General features: G+C 45.4%; 1 protein-coding gene across 6 annotated transcripts in view; it reads right to left on the reverse strand.

Moving 5' to 3' along the window:
- The window catches only part of LOC119453526 (E3 ubiquitin-protein ligase RBBP6), a 94,914-nt gene that overhangs the window by 11,402 nt on the left and 61,327 nt on the right, over window positions 1–22,185 (reverse strand). For all 6 annotated transcript variants that reach the window (XM_049668222.1, XM_049668224.1, XM_049668223.1 and 3 more), the window contains 10 exons: window positions 19,492–19,580; window positions 18,546–18,648; window positions 16,914–17,032; window positions 16,531–16,700; window positions 15,616–16,057; window positions 14,821–15,064; window positions 13,036–13,096; window positions 5,326–5,404; window positions 4,646–4,842; window positions 3,893–4,004 (listed from right to left, as the gene is read on the reverse strand). In XM_049668222.1, coding sequence (XP_049524179.1) covers window positions 3,893–4,004; window positions 4,646–4,842; window positions 5,326–5,404; window positions 13,036–13,096; window positions 14,821–15,064; window positions 15,616–16,057; window positions 16,531–16,700; window positions 16,914–17,032; window positions 18,546–18,648; window positions 19,492–19,580 — 1,616 coding nt within the window. The remainder of the gene's footprint in view (window positions 1–3,892; window positions 4,005–4,645; window positions 4,843–5,325; window positions 5,405–13,035; window positions 13,097–14,820; window positions 15,065–15,615; window positions 16,058–16,530; window positions 16,701–16,913; window positions 17,033–18,545; window positions 18,649–19,491; window positions 19,581–22,185) is intronic.

Here is a 22,185-nt window from a genome sequence, read left to right on the forward strand (position 1 = left end):
AGCATCAAGCATGGTTAGCAGTTTGCCACTGCTTCTTATGAATTTACATTCAGTCGCAAGCTCCCAAGCTCAGACTCCCAAATGCTCGCTACTCGTGCAACGGTGCTCATTCCTATAAAGAAAAGCAAGCCATTGTTACTATGTGTTGTCAGTCCTCGCCAGTAAAGTCTAGTGTGCATGAAATGGCAGCAAGCTTCGAGTGGAGCGTGTTGGTGTAGCCGAGTGTCCTATGCAGTTAATTTGCAATGTCCATTAAAGATTCCTGCAGAATCTCAAGGCAACAAAAAGAAAAAAAAAAAAAAAAGAACCACAGGAAAGCAGGCACTGCATGTGACGCATACTACCCCCGATTGTTATCTAATGTCAGGAAAAGCGGCCAACAAGACGACGAAAAGATTGTCGTTTCCGATACATGCAAGCCATGAGGAGTGTGTATTGTAAGAAAAGGAACACTAGCCCGCATGAAGCTTGTCGATCAAGTTCACTGGATGTCTATCCTCCGCAGTCTACAAGATTCCTTTCTTGTGTGGGAGAGTGCACAATGGCCAGACAGGACACTGCTTTAATGAGAGGCCTCCGGAACAGTGGTTGTCAGTCAAAAATAATGCTCGAGGACAGTTCTGCCTGTCGCTGTATTAACTGCAGTTGTACACCAAACTCTGAGAAACTCAACACCTTGTGCGAAGAGGGTCAGACAGAGTTCAGTGGAAGGTAACAGAAGCCTTCTCTAGAGCAAAACATTTTCACAGGTACGTAAGCTTGCTGTCAGAACGTATCTCGCAGAAAGAGCTAGCGTTTTCAGATGGTCCTGAGTACAGATTATGTTTGCTCTTGTGCGTTGCTTCTTTCACCAGCCCCACGTGCTTAAAGTTTTTTTTTTTATTCAACCAACCGGTCTGAAACAAAGGATTATTGCATGCCATTTTACTTCTGCTTCACTTTGCTCTCCCAGCCACCCAGCAATAGGTTGATGTCACGCTACGCCATTGGACTGAACTACAATGTACCACGAATGTACCACTAACAGACTTTACTAAGGAGGATGGCAAAAATTTGGGAGAGGTACCGACAAACCCAGATGCATTGCAAAGCGTGGCTGAGGTCATGCCTAATTTTCGGCTTCGTTGTCCCCATCTTATGTGGGCAAACACCAATGGATGCTAAGAAAGCCGCTTGCTGTTTGTAGATGAGACGACCTTGGTCAACGTGGCACAAATTGTGGAAAAGGCATGCACCACTCTGAGGCGAGAAAGAGCAGGCGATAGGAAAAGCCGCTCCATGAGCTGGACATGCTTCCGATCCAGGGTGGCTTCATGGACAGTGCTGCGAGGGTCCGGCTGTTTGCTTCCTCCATGAGCCTGTGATGGACAGGGTTCGTACAGGTTTCCAAGGCAAAAATTCAAGGATATTCCAGGACTTTCCAGGACCTGTTACAGTTTTTCAAAGACTCAAGCGGCAACTAAAGTAGGATTTATTTACTCCAACATTTCCAACAATGACTAGTTTTATTGCACTTACAGTAAATAAACGTATATCACAATTATTATAAAAATGTCTAGATTTGATAACTTTTCAAGATCACAGCACCAAATGAATGCTTACAACAGCGGCTGAGATTTCACCAGTATAGGCTGCGTGAAGTTCACCAAATATATTCAAAACATTCAGCATACTGTTGTTGCTCTAAAATAAAAAGAAATAAATGTATATCCCAATGATGTTAGTAATGTATAGCCTTAATAACTTTGCAAGTTCACAATACCAAAAAGAAAAGTTCACAAAACACAATGAATGCTCCCAACAGCTATTCTGATTTCGCCAGCATTAACTGGGCAAGTTTACCGAACATTTCCAAACCTTGCAGTGTAGTCTTGCTACACATCCATTATATTATAACAAATAGATGTATATTGCAATTTTGTTAAACATGTCATGATCATTTCTCAAGTCCGCAATATTAAAAGTTAACACAACAAACACTGACAACAGCTGCTTAGGCTTCTGCAGTATTAGCTGGGTTGGTTCATCAAGCATTTACAAAACATTCAGCATAGTAATGTTATTGCACTTATATTATCATTAATATTATTATTATAAACCTCCGCTTTCCACAGCTCTGTAGATTATGTAATCTATGCGGATGACACCAGTCTATTTTTTTCTGGTGAAATGCTGATGACTTCATTATGTCTGCTAATGAAGTTCTAAAAAAAATCATGGACTGTGGCAAATTCACTACACATTATTTGCTCTAAAACCAAGGCTCTACGTGCGCAATCCAAATTATACGAAACGTCTCTCAAGCTAACCCTTAATAATACCGAAATTGAATTTTCCCAAACAGTTAAAACTCCTGGTCTCTCTCACGAACATATGGCATGGAATTACAATACGGAACACATGCACTTAGCAGAGTTTTAGGTGTGTTGCGTTCGTGATACTACCTGTAAAACAAGAACTATAACGCTCTTTTTTCTTCACATTTATATTATTGTCATCTGGTTTGGTCCACAGGCTCTAAAGCATCATTAAATAATCTGGTTGCGTTACAAAAAAAAAAAAAAAAAAAGCCTTACGGTGCATTGAAGGTGTATCACATTACGCACACACCGCTTCATTATTTATAAAGTATAGAATTTCAAGAGCAAACAGTTATTCCGAATACCAGCTTTTGTCAACATTTAAATCAGAAATATGCAGAGGAAGTACCTCTTACGTGCTGTGGACGATTTGCAACCTAATCCTGCCAGTCACGTCACTCGACATACAGAGAATTGGTATGTACCATGTCGTAGTACTAATTATGGACCCCAAACATTGCATATCTGTCTTCCGAGTGTACTGAACAAGTGGAAGTTAACAATTGCAAGTTTACGTATCTTGACTAAAACCGATATATTACGTAGGATGTGCTGATTATGCTATTCATGAATATTAGGTCATTTCTGTGATGGCTAATTAGTGTCACTCATTTATCTATTGCTTTGTTTTTGAACGTTTTTTATGTATTTCAGTTTTATTTTACACTTTGCTGTGACAGGCTACATGCGTGTTCCTTTTGTGTTGTCGCTCTCCACTGCCTGATATTTTGTAATTTTGTTTTCTTTTCCGGGTGATGGGGCAAGCCAAGCTGTGAATTGCAGCTTTTTCCCACCACACCTAACCACATGTACGTGTACTTTTAAGTACCTGCCATGTGGTTAAATAAACTCAAACTCAATTCAGAAATCCAAACTCAAACTCAAAGGCACTGAGCATCAGTGGTAAAGTTGCTCCACTATAGCTCTCTTTAGCTTCAATAGCTTCACCTCGCACGCAAGAGGGAAAGTGGGACAAGGCAGATTGACGGGCGAGGAGTGAAACGAAGGATAACGTGAGGGAAGCAGCGTAAACACTGCCAGGCCGAGCCAGCACCGAAGCGCGGCACAGGTCTCGCTCCGTTCATGGTTTGACGAGATGAAGCCTTTTATTTTTTCTATGCAATTCTGCAAAACGGAACTATGTGTGCTTGCACCAGCGTATTGTTTCTGAAATGGGGAGTTTGTCAGATCGACGTCGATCTACCACAGAAAGGAGGGCGCAATGTCGATATCAAAGTGCATTGCTCACGAAATTCAAGGATTTTCAAGCAAGGAGAAAAATTCCAGGACTTTCAAGGGCCTTGAAAATGCACTTTTCAATTTCAAGGACTTTCAAGGATTTCAAGGACCTGTACGCACCCTGGATGGAACGCGATGCTCCCCCTAGCCCTTACATCCCACCACTGGCCCATGCCACGAACGAGCGATCGCCAACACACTGCTAGAAGACTTTTCCTGCCAAGTGCTAGCGCCAGTCTACCACGATTCAGTGCGCCGTAGGGACACACGTCTCGTCAAGCAACTGCACCAACCTCCTCCTGTTGTGGTAGTCGTCTCCTGGACCGAATGGCTTGGCTGGAGGCATGTAGCCTGCTGCAGAGGGCACGGGGAAGTGCGGAGGAGCCACGTTCATTCCAGTCAGACCTGCACGAAAACGGCGAGTGTTCCGCTTGAGCCTCACTGAAGACACACAAGCCCAAAACAGCAAAGAAATGTCACGAGATACCGTGAATGCCTCGTTTCCTGAGAAGTGTTGGTTGGGCGTCTTCAGTGCAAGTACTAGGGAGGCAGCCTAAGGCTTTGCGAGAGCAAACGGCTGTTCCCAACCATTGCTCTGGGCTTACGCAAGCGAGATGATATGAAGAGGCAGAACTATTTTAAATGGTATAAAAATTGAAAACCATGCAAGTGGCACAGAAGCTCAGTTTAGAACAGCACAACTGTACTGCCTCTTTTGTCTGCATGGTGGAAAAGCTTGACTGGCAACAAAAATACATCTGTACAATTTATTTGTAATGGGCCTGTGCATGACCTCGACTCCAACTGTGCCTTAGCTCTGAGCGGCACTGGCTAACACTCCCACAGCTAGTAGAGTCGAAGCAACTTACAACAATATTCAAGTGCCAAGACAATTCCACTGTTACAACCGATAATTGTTAGTAAGTAATGTCGGCGATCCCGATAAGCCAAACAAATGAATCTTTCCCACCAGACTCTCATTAATGCAACCTTTAAAAAATGTTTCTTCAAGGCACACAACAGAAGGTTACAGGGATGCCACTCACCAGGAGGTGGTGGTGCCTGTCCGGGGAATGGAGGCGGTGGCAGGTTGGGCGGTGCCATGTGGTGTCCCTGTGGAGGTGGGGGCAGGTGCAAGGGGGGCGGAGGGTAGTTTCCTCCACTGCTGCCTCCGCTCATTCCTCCACCGCTGCCGCTGTACGGGGGGTAGCCTCCTGAGCGGTAGTCCCCGCCTGACCGGAGGCTGCAAAATTTTTTAAAAATTTCACCGACGATTACGATACTCTCTAATGCAAAATTTCAGCGCAGCTGTATATGTGTTTTCATTTCACGATATATTGGCTGGTGCGGACAATCTCTTGTGCGGCACATTGAAAACGGAGCAAAGTGTGGTGCAACTGCTGCGTTAATTGGGAGATCACGAGAGGCGATATGATCTTCTTTCTCATTCAAGCTTGCGTTTTCCAACTGCCCAATAATTCAGAAAATTTTGCATCCCCTTCCATGTAAGAAAAATCCACTGGCAACTGTACTTATTTGCATAAAAGAGCAAATTTCAATATAACAAGCAAATTGCCAATTTTATTGACTTCATTATATCGAGGTTTAACTGTATCTGCAGCAAACATTAAATTGTTTGATGAGGCTGCCATCTCAATGGGAAAGCTACATCTCATCTATAAGTTGCCCACGGAGATGGCAACCAACCAACCGAAGAGCCGCTCACCTCCCGCCTGGACCATAGTCGTGACGTGACCGATGATGTCCGTAGTCTCCTCCATGTCGGCTTGAACGGTGTAGCGAGCCTGTTGGACCAGAAGAGAGAAAATTGTGCCAAGTCAGAAGTGCATCGAGGCTGCATGTGATGGCAAGCTGAATTTCAGCTATAGGAAAAACTTCTACACATGCAGCACTGAGTTCCAACAACCATAAATCTTGCGACAGGTCTGTCGCCCCACTGAAGCCTTTAGAAGACCAAAGGGGTTACCACTGAAACCATCTATTATTGGCTTCATTGGCAACTGCTGCATTGTAAAAAAAAAGAAAGAAAAACAGGAAGCCCACCAGTAACATTACTGACTTAGGTGACTGCCATGTTTCATCAAAGGCTTCAGTGGCAAGCACTGTGCTTTGCAAACAAAGCATCCATGAGAATGAAACACCAATTTCATTGTTTTTATGGTCAGTGACAAGGTTCACAAGCGCTATGACCATCTCCACCTGGCCTAACGACATTCCGTCACATCCTTGACTACATTCGACAAACAGCTGACAGCGCAGGCAACATTTAATTAGAACAGAAGAGCTAAAGATAAATGTTCTGCCTCACTTCACACACTGAACTCTTTCCGTAACGCGCCCATTGGGCATCATTAGCCCTCTACCATTGGTTTGAAATGTCGCTTTCGAGACCTTCCACGCTGCTTGCGGACATACTGCGCTATCGGACGGTCGGAGGAGAACTATATTTTATTTTCTAAGCAGTTTGTTTATGTTTTTCCCCGATAGGCAGAGATTTTTAAACGCGCTTCGAAGTTTCGTGATCATCAAAAGAGAATGGAAAAATGGCCGCCCGCTATTGATGGTTTGAAACGCCGCTTTTGAGACCTTCCGCGCCGCTCACGGACACACTGTGCCATCGGATGTGAAAGAGGCGAATCTATATTTTTGTTTTACAAGCAGTTCGCTTTTCTCTCGCCAGGCGGTGATTTTTAAATGCACCCCGAAGTTTCGTGATCGTCAAAGCAGAACACAAAAATATCCGGCTCCGAAAACTGCACACATACGCGCTTCGGGAGATCGCAGATATAGCGATTCCGCTGCTTCTGCGGCTGATCTTATCGATACATCAAACAGCAGCGAGTCAGAGTACGCTGACTTTTCGTCAGACTGAGCCTGAAAGCGACGACGATGCAAACCAGCCCAGAACATCGGCGGCCGCAGCCCGGCACGCCCAACTGTAGTGCTTGCAGTTAAATTTTTGTAGCCGAATACCTGTTGAATGAAAAATTTTGATTTTTTCGGAGACAGTGCCTAATAGACGGCAATACATTTTGTATATCTCATAATTTTTGCAACATTTTTTCTTAGTAGATACAAACGTGTCTTTACAAGCTGTTCAATTTTATCGCACAATCTTGATTTTAACAATTTATATCTTTTTTATGACATACATCTCGTTAATAAAACTTTTATGCGTGAAAAGCGCATTAATTTTGCTTTCTGTTTATGTCGTACATTAAATACTGAGTCCAGTAGTTCCTTCAGAAAAAAACATCTGCCGTCACATACAAAAAAACACCTATTTCCCCCATGGTAGGGAGAGAGTTAAGGCAACCATGCAATACACAGAGGAAGTTACTGGCAAAAGTCCTTTCGAAACTAGTGCCAGGTTTCCAGTGAAGCCTGAAAGTGGCAGACATTCAAGCCAGACATCTTGCACTCGTCATTGCTCCCTTGAGTCTCGTACAGTCGAGCCTCGATAATTCGAACTCGAAGGGGCCCGAAAATTAAAAGAAGGACGTATTTTTGAAGTATTCGAGCACCATAGCACGATGTGCAAGCGCATAGCGAGCGCAACTGCCCACGCCGGTTAACGCTCACTTCCTGATAACGGCAGAAAACAAAACTTCAGGGAGTGGGCGGCGCCGGCATGGCGACGGGCGGGGGCGCGCGGAGACCGTCGAAGGTGAGGGAGGAGGGCGGCAAGGGAAGCGGATTTGGCCTCGGCAACTCCGCCGCTTCGGTGGCAGTGTCTTCGGTGGCTCCCTTCACCCTCTCTCTCAACTCCCTCGTAGCTCCCTCACCTTCGACGGTCTCCATGCGCGCGCCGCCGCTGTGCCGGCGCCGGCTTAGCCCGCTCCCTGAAGTTTTGTTTTCTGCCGTTATCGGGAAGCGAGCATTTGCAGGCGTGGGCAGTTTCGTTGGCCGGACAGGGCCTCCGCCGCTGCATTGAGGGGTCTCTCCTAAGCTTTTGCTCTATGGCAGTGTCGGAGCAAAGCTGGTCGGAGGCGCCGCCGCGTTATTTGGCACGCTGCTGAGAGCATTGTCGGTGCACGGTATGTTCGAATTAACCGTCGCAAATGCTTTTGCGTTCGAATTACCGAGTGTTTTCGCCCATTGGAATGCACACAACTTTGACGCGACCACAGCATCAGTTCGAATAAACCGGCAGTTCAAATTAAGCGTGTTCGAATTAACAATATTTGACTGTAATTTGATCAGGATCGTACTGTTTCATCACTGGACCTTGCTGTTCATTTACACAGTAGGTTAGAAAGCTTTGACGCTGACTGCCATTTCATTTGCAACATCACGTGACCCCCAATCATCCAAGTTTTCATTGTGTGCACATGCATAAGACAGCTACTAAGAAAATGCCCTCTTGGGCCACCATGTGCACGATCACGTTACACACTACAGCCTTGCACTGTCTTCAGCATAGTACAGCGAGTCGCTTTCAGCCAACCTCCTTTGCAATCAAGTCTGACTTACGAGAAGCCACAGATGTTTGTATTGTTTTCTTTGGTATGTTGCAGTATCCAAGCAATAAAATGGCTTCAACAGCAAGTTCATCCAGAGTCTGTCTGTCCACCTTGCAAATATTTGATAAACCTACGGCAAGTTTTAAACATTGCTGATGCTGAGCACAATGCTACAGGTGTGTGCCTCAACTGATGCTATGCTCACAGACAAACTTTGTGACAGTGAAAGGAAGGCTATGGAGGCAGAGCATGCAAGTATGACAGCGCTCCTGAAAATATAACGGGAAATATAAGCCATCTTAGTAAGCACAGCAATTATACTAAAATAACACATAAAATACACCCATCAGTGTTGTCAGGATAGTTTAGCAACTTATTCTTTCGGGTTATGAAACTTCTATGGTAACGCTTAGTATGCCGCCCAAGGTAGCCACAACATGGCACAGTGTCCTTCAGAGGGCCGTTAGCCAAGGAAGGTAGGCTAACTGTGCAACCTTTCCTACTGCAGTGTTGCAGAAGAACGCAATAGAAGTGGTGCATTGAAGTGAATACCACTAAGCCCATAATTCTTTAAATGAAAACCCGCTAGAAGCACAATTAGTATAGAGACTTCAGTCCTACGACTATGAACAGCGATCAAACATATGTGTGCTTTGACTTTCCCTTTAAAGGGGCCCCGAACCACACCTCGGGCTTGGTGAAATAACATAGCCCGCAGGTAGCATACACTGTTGTGAGCATCTCAGCCAAGTTCTGCTGTCGTACACGGTCCATGGAGCACACAAGCGGAAGGCAAAGTCGCCTTTCTCTAAAACGCTCTCGTTTCAAAAGACCCCATGACCCCGACTCTTTTCTGTGTGCTTTATTTCGTAACAAAGTACACTCCAATACACGGCTGCTATTGGTCGCTGCGGTCGATTACACCAAGGCCGCAGCGAGGTGCCGCCACGAGTCCAGTGGCTAAGCGCACTGCGGCTCGCTAAGGACAACTGCATTTGGCTTACGTTTAGCGTTTCGTAGGCACCAAAATCGGAAGTCCAAAATGAAATTTGAACTGCGCGCCACGGTGGCATTTCCGAGGCGGAGCGTTGTGGCCTCGCCCCACTCCGCCGTAGCCTTCGCAGTGCATGGCATTGAAGGAGGAAGGGGAGCACAGCGGAGGCTGTGTTTGATTGCCAATAACTCCGCTTCTATTGAACGCATTGAAGTACTTTTTGTGGCAAAGTGATTCTGAAATAGCCTATTTTCACTTCAAGTGCATTTCACCACTTCGATAAAAAGTGGTTCAGGGCCCCTTTAACAGAGGCAGTTATAGGCAGGAAGAAATTTCCTACCACAAATCCAATGCAATAGTAAGACATATCCACTAATTGTGCTTCTAGCAGATTTTAATTTAAAGAATTGTAGGCTTAGTGGTATTCACTTCAATGCACCACTTCTACTGCATTCTCCTGCAACACTGAAATAGAAAAGTTTACACAGCTCACCAAAGTTAGCCTCCCTTGGACGAAAACTGAGTGCCCTCTAAACGACTCAGTGCCACGTCTTGGCTACTTTGGTTGGCATACCAAGCATTATCATAAATTTTTGTTATAAAAGAGTGTGGTGTTATAGTACTTAAAAGTTTATTTGTTCTCCCGTGTTTATAAATGCGAAACTGTAGCAAATGGCAAGCTACTCTTATTCAGTATCTCCTCCGAGAAGCCAAAACAGAACGTGCTGTCAAACTGCTGGATTACTTGGTGCCAGTAACATATGTGCAGATACTCTGCCCCTGTAGAATTTCCTTCACTGCTAAAAAGAGTTCTCTGGAAGTACGCAACTTAAGCACACACCGTATTTTGCTGCGTATAACCCGCTCCCCCAATTACACCAACCAAAAGAAAATTAAAGAAAGCAAGGCATGTATAGCCTGCAGAAATAATTGCATACAAAAACGCCCTGCCCGTTCACGGACGCACGACTCTTCCACATATCACCTCACCCCCCCATCCCCCTTGGTGATGCTGATACAGCTGGATTCACACAATGGACATGCATTCACACGACAGAGGATGACATCGTAGACGGAGCAGCCCTCGCATGGGCAACGGCGACGGAGCAAACGTGACCGAGCTGAAAATCCCAACGGTGATTCCATGCCCCGCCGTGTAACTTAGCTCCTCGCGCGAACCAAGGGAGCTCCACCGTGGGAACTAGTGATGTACATACAAGTTTGCTGGCCCCACATGCACTATTCGCTTACTACTAAATGCAGAAGAGAATGGGCGACCATGAAGGAGGGGAGAAGGGAGCTTCAACACGCAGGGGTGGGGAGAGGGCGGGGTTCTTTAGGAGATAATTAAAACTTTGAAGAATTTCTAGCATTTTTGGTGCAGACTTATACGAGCAAAAATACGGTATGCATACTGCCATCCCCCCTCCCCTTTTCCCCCCCTTTCCTTAAGGCCTTCACAATGTTACCAGCAAAGCAACATCGCTAGAAGTCTAACCACAGTCTTAAAACAGGCAAATTGTAAAGGATGCCGCACCCCAAAAACAGCAGATCCCATCACAAGTCAGTGCTTAAGATGAAATGCATGCAAAAACGATTAAATAAGATTCCTCATGTGATTTACACAAATGCGCTTGCTGGTTTAGTGGTGGTAGACAATTTGGAGACAACCATCTTCCGTGGTGGGAGAGCAACCCTGGTTAGCCATTTAAGAACGAAAGAGAAGGGGAAAAAAAGTGTCACTAATACAGCTTCAAATCTCTGCAAAATCATCAATGCCACTTGTCTCAGAAATAAATAACAACTATATAAACAAACCAAAAGCAAGAGCCATAACGTCTCCAGCTATACTGCGCAAGCTTTATCATAAACAGGTGGTGTCCAAAATCTGACGTCTATGACGCATTTCCGGCTCCCAAAATCGCTTATGCCACATTCAACCAGCAACAGTATAGCCTTTATGATCCGCATTTTAAATGTAGAGGGCGCCACCCTATGGAGCATAGATTTGGACACCACCTATTGAAATTCATTGTTTCATGCCCCCTATATTAAACTGGCTTATCACGTTTTTCCACGGCGTCGGCTGTATCAAAATTGCAAATCAGTCACTTTACAATCCACAGCTTTGCCGAAATTTCATTTTTGTATAAAATGTTAAATTTAAGAAAATAGACATGAAACCATGAGTCACTATTTGGCAAACTTGCCAAATCCAAATTTAGAAAAGTTATGCCTTGAACGTGGGCTGGTCAGCCCTGCATTAAGCAAAAAGGAAATACTCTTCACAGAAAGAATAACCAAAGTGGGCAGCCTGGCTTTTTAAGTTTCTTGGGTGCCTGACCTGTATAGCTGTAAAGCTAGCTTTCCTGAGAGCCAGTTTGGCCAACTAATGTTGGCGTGGCCAATTAATGTTGGCGTGGCCAATTTTTCAAACAATGTGAGCAAGCACACTTTGCTTGTAGTACAGTCAACGTCCCATTTCGGACTCCCCAGGGGCCGCGAAAACATACACACAATAAAACAGTCCGAAAAAATGAATGCTTGCCTTTTACTGCCCAAAAGGGCTCATATCACCACAGGCACATCGGCAATAGCCCTGAAGGCCTGTCAGTGCACTTATGAGGCATAAAAGTTTTCGTACTGTGACAGAGATGGCAGGTGCACGTATGTATAAAAAATGAATACAGTGAAACCTTGTTACTGCGAACACCACATTAACAAACATTTCAGATTAACAAACTTTTCAGTAATGCCCTGCTGACTGCTTATAGTTTCAATGTAAAAATATTTCCGTACTGAAAACTTCAGAATACCGAATTTTTCAAGATAATGATCGTAACGATGAAAAGGGTCTATAAGCTTCTGTTGCTATATAAAGGCAATGACTGGAAATAATCGAAGTCTGATTTTTCAGACTCCCTAGGGGCCGCAAAAAGGTTAAAAAAAAATGAATGCATGATTTTGACTGCCCCCAAGGCCTCAAATCTCCACAGGCACGTCCGAAATAGCTCTAAAGGCCTGCCAGTACACTCATTAGGCGTATCGGTGCTCGTACTGTGATAGGAGACGGCGGGTGCACGCGTGTATAATTAAGGGTAACATACCGTGTCCCGCCACAATTGCCCCTTCCGACTCTTGGTATGCTTCACCGCGTAACACTACTGTATCGATGCGAAGCTGACTTTCGGGAACCAGCATTAGGCAACGCGCCGTGCTTTCCGGGGTTCGAAGCCACTGGCGAGGATTACAAAGATGGAGTGGGCGCCATTGCTAACAGCGACAAATTGTTTCAATGAAAAACACGACACTGAACAGCAAGACGCTTGGTAGCGAACGTCGAAGTAGCTAGGCCTAGCATTGCCGCAGTGGTGGCTAAGGCTACCAGCAGATCTGTGCTGATCTGTGTGCGAGACCGCCGTTTTGAGGCGGCGAGATAAAAAGCCGGCAGTGGTGGCTTCGATTAATGCCACCTCAGACCTGCAGTCATGGCAAAAAGTAACAGAAAATCGGACGGCGAAGGTTTTTTTGCGTCAAAAATTTCAGACGTTCTCATACGCAAAGGCAACAAAATTATCAGGCGTCCGGAAAGTCATTGACTGTGTGATGTAGCCTTCTTGTTTTCTTCGTGGTCACTTTTAGCATATCCAAGAAAAAAAGCATTTTGTTGGCTTCACCATTCTGTAATTCTTCTGTTCCACTGAAGTAGTCCGGTGGGTTGGGTATTTACAGAAAAGGAGACGCAGCTTCACAATTCCACTACAGGTGCTTCTACAAAACGTCAGCAGAAGGTTCAAGTTTGATCCCCGAGATGGAAATTTCCCGATATGTCATTCCGGGCCCAAGCCTTTCTTTCACAAGCCACAATATTGTGGCAAAACTGCATGAAATCATGGACAACACATGCATGGCAAGACAATGGTGCAATGAGCAAACAAAAAGTGTTTGAGTGGCTCACCTCGCCCAGATGGCACCCTAGGATGGTCCATTGAAGCGTCTCGGTTTGAACGTCCTGGCATCTGCATGAGTGCAAGCAAAAAAAAAAAAAGTTCAGTTTCCCCTACTCACTCCACGTGCTGCTTTCTCAACGATATTCTCACCATCAAAGGCATCTGTTTTATTTCGACAGTCAATTTCCCGCACTTAAGAGTTCTCAATCTGCCCTTGCCGACTAATAAGTGCGTGCCCGTTAGCTCACTTGGTACAGCAAACTGCCCTGGGAAGGCAGTGGCACCAGGTTCAAACCGATGACTTCCTACCGATGATTCAAACCGATTATTTTCCTACTGCGAATCTTTCTCCCCCCCCCCCCCCCCCAAAAAAAAAACCTAATCGATTTTCTTTGCATCGTAGTCTGCTACATTCTTTAGGAACGCTCGACTCTACAGTCCCATGACAATAGTATTCCCCGCACAATCTCGCGGCACCCAATGTTTGGCCTCCTCGCATTGACACACATGCTATGGCAGGAGCCACCCAATGTAGTTACTATAGGAACGACAAGAGATGGCGCAAGCTCTGCGATGCTAGTGGCACCTGGTGCCACATATTAGCCAGGCACGATTGAAGGTCGCTTTTTTTCCTCTTAGACTGAGGGACATTGATCCATGCATACCCACCTCAACACTTGCCGACAGCGTTGTGGTAACAAGACTACCCCATAGGAAGCTTTCCATTTAGCTTCTGAGCACGGCACCAGAAGTGCCGTTTTGTTAGACAGCAGTAGGAACCAGGCACGGGCAAACATTTGCTTGCTATCCACATGTGGTGATTCGAACGGACATCATTTGTAGGCTTGTGCGAATATCAATTTTTTGGTTCGAAGCGAAGTTGAAGGAAACAGTTATTAGTATCAAATAATTTTGAAGCGAATAGTTTGAATAGTTGTGGTATTTGCATAATACCTTGACACAAGGGTCAAAAATGTTGACAAATATATATATAAAAAAAAAGAAACACATTGGCTTACTTGCCAAAAAAAAAGAAACAGGTTGATCTCTGAAGTCAGCTTATTTTCAAAGTGTCGTTATTCAGATATTTTCACGCCACAATGCAAGCTCAACATTTCTTAAAACTCCAGCAGCACAGAACATTTGTTTACAGGCTCTCGCTCACTGAAGTGCCTCAGTCTGCTCAAAATTTTGTGGTGGTTAAGACCGCAGGAGCGTTTTGTGTTTGCCTGTCATGCACCTGCACAATGCTGTGGAGTGCGACCTTCACTGCACGATGCTGGCTGTTTATGCGGTGTTATGCAAATTCAGCCTGAGGCTTTCTGTTGACACGAGAGTTTAACCCGTTCCATTAAGTAAGCACTCATATGAACTTGGTACGCATGCTCGCTGCCACTGCGATCTTCAGTCTTGCCCACGCCCATGATTGCGGGCCCGATCACCGATGGGTGGCAAACTTTTTGCGACTCTTTGGAGTGCGACTTAATGCAAAAAACTCGTATATATTCATTCGTTTAGAACACTGACAACTTCAAATACTGAAATTTGAGCAAATGTGAACATCAAATAGCACAATATTAGATCGAATATTCACGCAAGCCTAAAACAGATTCCTCAATGTCTCTCGTCAATAAGCTAATTTTTTGGCTAGCTGGCCGTGCTACTGCATCCAATGGGCAGTAAATGTGCTTTGTTTCCAAGAGATACTCAGCCCCACAATGCCAATATTCGCGTTATGGAAAGAGGCTAACAGGGAGGAGTGCCTGGGCAGGCAGGACCACAATGCCCCTCACCGTGATAGGTCCTGTGTACGATGGCACTCGTGTTGTGATAGTGGCAATGGCGCACACGCTCTCCTCGCCGTTGCCGAGTGACGACGGGCTGCCGCCCGTGTGGTGCGTGCGAGACGGTGGCGAGTTCTCGTCGTGAGACCGGTGTTGGGGCGACATGGTCAGAGCCTCATCCAGGCTTGGCCCCGCAGGCTCGTCGGGATTCTCGTCCGCAAGGGGCGTTCCCGGCGGGTTCTCGCTAGGTGTGCTAAGAGACAAAAGCAGGACGTCAAAAGGTTCCATGAAAGTTTTTATGCATGCAGTTTGGTCAAGCACCCTTGGTGAACAGGTGCCACTGGCACTGTCCAACTGATACTGAGAGGAGAGTTAGATTAAAACTTGCACAGAGAGCTACCATGAAGTTAAATGATCTCAACTAGGCTGTATCACCTCCACGCTGAGACTTGCTTTCCCTGTCATCTTTCATCATTTGACCACTTTGCATACTGACAAACACAGGCTGTATTATCAGACTATCAGCATCAAACGTTTGCGATGCAGAGGGGCTGCACAAAAAGCTGAATTTCCATGTAAACTCAGCACATAGCCCAGGTTTGATGTTCAACCAACATAGTGTTCCATTCACACACAGGTTACTTTCTGGCTGAGGCCAACATGACAACACATGGAAGTTGAAAATGTCACCTGATCTATAGCAATTCCCGTAATTTGCATGCTAAACACACCATGTAGGACAGCCTTTGCAGCGTTGCCTGGCTACCAGTGACCAGCACGTACAACGAGGCAACTACAACTCACCCTATGCCCGGGCTCCGGCTCGTGTCGTCCACACTGGTGGCCCCTGCCACTTCCAACGAAGTGCCATCATCTGCCCCTTCTCTGGCTGTCTTCTCCTCCGTGAGGCTCGCTGGGGCCTTCTTCGCGGGTGATGACTTCTTGTCAGCATCCTGTTCATCGGACTGTGTTGGGGGAGGGGTGACCGAGCCTTCTTCGCCACCTGCAATCCGCGGTGACGAAGCTGCGCTAGTACTAGTGGCCCCTGTGGCGGCTGCTTCGGCGGCACTGGCAGAAGCAGCTGACAGCTGCCCCCGTCGGATCCGTGTGTATCCCGTTTCATTCTTGAAGTTGAGCACAGCAGTGCGCAGGAAGCGGTTGGGGATGAGATTGTTGGGTGAAATGTCAGTCTCGTGGCAGACGGGGCACTCGTGCTGCTCAGAGTCCAGAAGTGCCTGGCGCACACCTGCACAACACAGAGCACGGAAATTTAAAAACCAGACTGTCTCGAGGATGGAGCTCCAAGTTTGCTTATGAACTCCCTTATACAGCGGAACCCTGGTTATGTGTACCCATATTTTACGACGTCCCAGGTTTTACGATAATGCAATCCCAGCGAACTTGCCACAGAGACAATGCATTAAAAACCTCGATTATACGACGTGAGATTACACATGTCCCAACTCACACGATGACCTGTGCGAAAATGTGACCTTAACGATGGACACGTGAGAACGTGAGAAGCGTTACCAGTCTCCGGCAGATCCCTCGCTTCATTATATCCGTGTTTATTATATCGAAGTTTGACTGTAACACTCGTCCTCCTCTTCCATCTGCAAGCACCTCCTGTGTCTCCACTTCATGCTCCGATGCAGATGCCCACCTAACAAAGTGAACACCCAGTGCTTCGAGTGCAGCTAAGTAGAAAGCACTACTCACACTCATCGCAGAAGCTGTTGCCGCAGCAGGGGATGAGCACGGCGTCCTGTAGCAGGTCGTGGCAGATCATGCAGAGCAGCTCGTCCGGCAGCTGCGGCTCCTGCACGGGTTCCGGCGTGGGTTCCCGCACAAAGGGAGGCTTCTCCTTCTTGACCTCCTTGTAAGCCTCGCTGCACACACACATCGACGCAAGCCGGTTATAATATAAACCAAGGTGGCTCCAAACAAGAGCAACAGGACAGTGGCACATGGGCTGAACACCCACATACAAAGAGATCCCTTCAGCACACGGCAGTTCTTCGGCACGCGGCTGAAGAACTGCCGTGCATATCCTGGCTGAAGCATAAGAAAGAACAAAGCACAAAAGAGACAACCACACTCACTGGTCAATCAGCGGCACGGCAAACTCGCCCGTGCTGGTGAGTAGCGCCCCCTTGTGGTCGGGACCATCCACGGTCACCATGAAGCTGCGTGGGATGCCTGTGCTCCGCTTCACCTCGATCTGCAAAACAATGCCAGCAAAAAATGAATCACAAAAAAAAAAAAGCAAACGAATGTGAGAAAGTGACAACATATAGAGGGGGCTCCAGATTAATTTTGCATCTGTGTGTTTTTTTTAACGTACACCTAAATGTAAATACACCAGCCTTTTTTGCATTCTGCCCTTATCAGTCGAAGTGGTGAACAGTGGAGATGACAGGACAAAATGTGTGAACATGACAGATGCTTTGATGTATTGTAGTGAGCACAAGGAGATAAACAGTGTACAGTAGGTCCACAGACACATTTTTCAAGGGACAGTGGGGGGGGGGGACATGGCAGAAGTGAAAACGTAAAATTCATGAAGGCCCAATTGCTGGAGCAACATTGGAAACAGCTCTCAATGGCTGCCAGTACAGTTACTAGACGTCATGGCACTCATATTGTGACCGGAGGCCACCCGCATGTTAAAGGGAAACATACTATGTTCCGCAACAGTCGCCACTTTCTACTCTTAACACGTTTCACCGAGAACACGGCTCTATTGCGATGAAGGCAACTTTAGGGAACTGGCAAAAATCACAATTTTGCCGAGACACCCCCCCCCTCCCCCTTCCATTGGTACTGACGATAACATACTTCTGGTGCGGGGCCACGGTTGGGGTTTGACAGGCTTAATAGTGAGTGAACATTATCGTCTTCGTAACAATGTGCGAGCACGAATTTGCCTCTGCAACGCTAAATTTATGTGACCGCAACATTCAAATGCAATGCAAGACGCAGGAACATTAAAGATGGCGACGTATCAAATGAAAACATAATACACAGAGTCAGTGGGCTTTAGGTTGGGACCACAAAAACGCTACGTACAGCCAGGAAAACGCAACAGCGAGAAAGGTATCAATGGGGTTCCCCTGTAAAAGGTCTCATGCACGTCTCTTGCACTGTTATCTGCAAGGTGTGCCATGCTGAATGTAAGCAAACTAGCCCAGCTGGGAACACTTGTGCAACTAGCATAATGCAGCTGTAATTTGAACCTCTGACGCTTGCACACAACAGCAGAGCATTACGGCTGCTCAGCTACTACTGTTGGTTGTTCTGCACAAAGAACAAAGAGAACTGTTCTGCAAAGCAACAGAGGAGGCCTCATAAATGGCTGCTAGTTCCACTTAAAAGAACATAAGCAAACATGTTTGCGGCAGTGAATGGCACTTACACTGGAAACTAACTGCCAGCTATTTATCACAAAACTTGAGCAACCACCATACACATATGATAAAGCATAGATGGTGGCAGCATAAAGTCAATAGATAGTCAACATGTAGTGCACCATTTATTTCATAATCGTGCTGCAGATTGCAGCGCCGCAAGGCTTCAAGTGATTAAATAAACTTGCTCATACTTCAAAAATATAATAAATGGTTAGAGCTATTTGGTTCCAACACAGATGATTGGAACTATTTATTTATTTGTTGTAGCCTTACAACTACCTGCTGACAAAGTTGCAAGTAAAGGGCCATAGAGTCATTTCTCACATTGTTGGTGGGGCAATTCTTGATCCAGTGTCCACTCTTGCCACATCGAAAGCAGGTGTAGTTAGGAGGCAGCGGCCCCGTCATGCTACGGCTCTTCACGTACCTGCGTAGAATCGACAAAATGTCACATCAATGCCTTCAAATACACCCTCCAATGTTGCTGCCTGCATGATCAAGATAGTACAAATTAGCAGAGCAATCAAACACCACGGATAGTTCTGTTGTCCCGTGTGAATCTACTGAAGTCACAGAGCAATGGCTGCAGCCCCTTACAGAGACCCTCGCACATCTTGGCATTGCTACAGTAACGCGTGACCTTTTGAGGCAGCTGATACTGGTCACATAGCAACATCTCCTGTCCTCTTTCGAGCCACTATGCATACCTGCCTACCACTGAATTTTAAAATGTGTAGAAAACCTACGGGCACAACGCTGGAAAAAGGACAGGGGAAGGAAGGGGGGGGAGGATAGTACGCATTTTTGTTAATGTTTGCAAAACCAAGACTATGTTAATGTTTGCCCTGAGCACACAATTTTTGCGGGATACATAGGCGCTTTATTAACCTATAGATGCAGTACACAAGCAGCAGTAAACTTGAAACAGGAAAAACTGACAAGCAACATACTTTTTTTACAGAACAAGATGACTTTTCCCTGACTTATTTGTTACCGATTTTGCCTGCTTCAGGAACTGGCTTTCAACGGAAGGAATTTGTCAAACGAGAAACATTTTCACAAAAAGTATCTTTCGTAAACCTTGACGCAACATTTGTAAAACCATAACAAGCCCAAATTCATAAACTTTATAAAAAAATCCGAAAATTGGCAGCCACGACTATGCATAAACTGGGAAGGCTGATTTCTATTATGAACATCCTATATTGTAATGCGCAAAGTGCCCCAAACGGCTAATAGTAGTGTGAAACCAAGACTGGCCACCACTCACTTGGAAGGGTCATACTCCTGCGACGACTGGGACATCATGGCCTTGATCTTGTCATCCTCACTGGCTGACGAGTTGGCCAGATCTGCGGTCTGTGGCAGCCAATCCAGCAGGTACCACAAAGTGAGAGAGAGAGAGAAAAAAAAAAAAAAAGGACAGAGAGGAGCAAGTATTAGCCAACCAAACCGAATGCAAGCCAAGAGAGGACAGCACACCGAGCATGCTTCTCGACAACCTCTCCACCCTGTGAAGACAGGACCAAGCCAGCGGCGAGTGACAGCGCTCTGCTCGTGACCAAAGATACAACATTGTAACAGTCAATGCGTCAAGAAAGCATGGAACGGACTTGGCGTAGCATTATACTTTCAGGTTGTGGTGTCAAACTTCATGGGACGTGGATCCCAGACATTTCACATGAATTTCGTAGAACAGGTATCGGTGAAGGGTGCATATCTGTCTATGTACAGACCGCCCATTCCTGCTCAACCAGTGGCCAGTTTGTATTTCACCCGTGAGCATGCGCACTCGTTTTGTGAATCTCACGGTGAAAACCAAGAAATAAAGGTGAAATTAAGTCCACAGCAAGATAAACTATGTCATATTTCCCTCTTTGGTGGAACCACTCCCGTCTGCAACTGCAATCACCTTCTTAATGCCCTTAGTATTGTGTTCTCCTCCCTCCCACTCCAACTCTTTCTTTAAAACAAAAAACCAATGCCGAGACCACGGAGAACTAAGCTGAGGCAACAGAGATGCACCTTTATGCAGCACAGAGAAGCATGGCTGCATTCATGACACAAACTATTAATATTTCACATTTATACATTTGTGACGTTTCATTCTACGATAGCAGTGAAAGCAGAGTTCCAGTGCGTTGAACACAGTGCAATGTTCACATAACTGCAGCTGCAAGCTATTCATTGCATTCAGCGCTTGCATTTGTGAGCAAATCACATTGCTAAAGTGATAATCAACTCCCATGTGTTCCTGAAACTACACAAGACCCTCTAAACGTGTACCAGATCTTATCACTGTCTCCAAGCAATGAAAAAGATACACAGCCAATTGAAGTAAGTTCAAGACAACTCGGTGTGTCACATGAAACAACAGAACTAGGCCCTCACTATTGCATAATTGCTCTATGCACATCAGCTAAATATGAAAAGGGGTGACAGTGCAGTATTAGATCTCAAGCAACATTTACTGCTAAGCTACAAAAACACTGCACTTTATATTTACCTGCATCAACACCCTAAATAAAAAAGTCAACCAAGTGCAAATATCAAAGAGTACATGGTGGTTCAAATGATTCGATGATTAGATGTTGATTATATCTCTCTACTCGGTCTCTTTTTCGTGTTCATTGTTCACTGACTTTGTATCTTATTTCCTGCACAATTACGTCGACCTTGACTTCTTTAGCGTCGACCCTTTCTTTTTATGACCAAGAGGCCATGTGGACGAATCCTGGAGATAGTGCAGTCTGTGGTGCAATGTGGGTAATTTTCGACTATAGACGCACAGATTATGCCTGTACAGCAGGTTTTAGTTACTCTGCGACTAATTCTCATTTTTTTCCCTTGTTGAAACCTACATTATGATAGCTTTTGCAACTCGCGACAACTCTCTGGAGGCATGCAAACTCGACATGTGCAGCGAAAGCGTGGGGTGTGCGAGAACGTCCAGAAGACCCTGCTGTCTGTGTGTAAGTTGGCACACACATACTTTGTAGATGGCACTGGTAGTAATATATCGTGCACTTTATTAGACCCAAGAGTTTATGGATAATTATACTCCTTTTTGATTATTTCCTTAGTTGCTAACAATAGTTACACATTTTTGGCATGGAGAAGTATCATGCGATACCATTTTCATGTTCATATGACATTTACAAGTCACCTAACCAAACGTTTTTCTGGAAGTGGTTACAAGATAGCCATATCCCAGATACGCTAAACCCCTGTAAAGACAGCAAAGAAGACGAGGGTGGGGAGCACTACCCAGATATGAATACCAAAATTTGATACGCAAGTCTTCTGTACTGCAACACATTACTGAATCTACTCCGCTCATTTTTTTTTAGCTTGCTCATAGGCTCTTAGTTCAGTACAGTAGAAACCCGTTATAATTTATGAACGTCAGGAGTTTCACCACAAGTGAGATCACTTTGATGTTTTATATCATAATCGAAAGCTTTGTCCAGTAAAAAAAAGGTGTGGTCAGATGATAAATGACACAAGTAGTGTCCCTTTTTTTCCGTTTACTTTGCGCAGTAATAATGCGAAGATTCTGGAGAAAGCAACCAAGCCCTCTAGTATCAACTCACGAGACCTAGTTACGACTCTGATTAAAGCCCTTGTGGTGGACCAAAAGTGCTGGCGTTTACTGGTTACGTGAAGTTTATATTTTTTATTTGCCTCCGACAGCATAGGCACCCAATTAACAACACTTCGGCTCTCTGAAAATGAGCTGTACAATAGACACCGTGAAACTAGATCGTGGCACCGTCTTGGTGGCCACTAGTGATGATACTTTGTGTCAAACAAGAGCGCCACATGTGCTCTGAAGCAATACTTGAAGTCCACAGGTTTGTGAAGGCAAACTAATCTTGGCGGAATGCACTTTTCCAGGAATTACTCAACGCATTATCCTTGGAAAATTAGTGCCCTCTTGCCACAACTGACAGCCTTGTCATGC

Source organism: Dermacentor silvarum, chromosome 5 (assembly GCF_013339745.2).
Source record: "Dermacentor silvarum isolate Dsil-2018 chromosome 5, BIME_Dsil_1.4, whole genome shotgun sequence".
NCBI lineage: Eukaryota > Metazoa > Arthropoda > Arachnida > Ixodida > Ixodidae > Dermacentor > Dermacentor silvarum.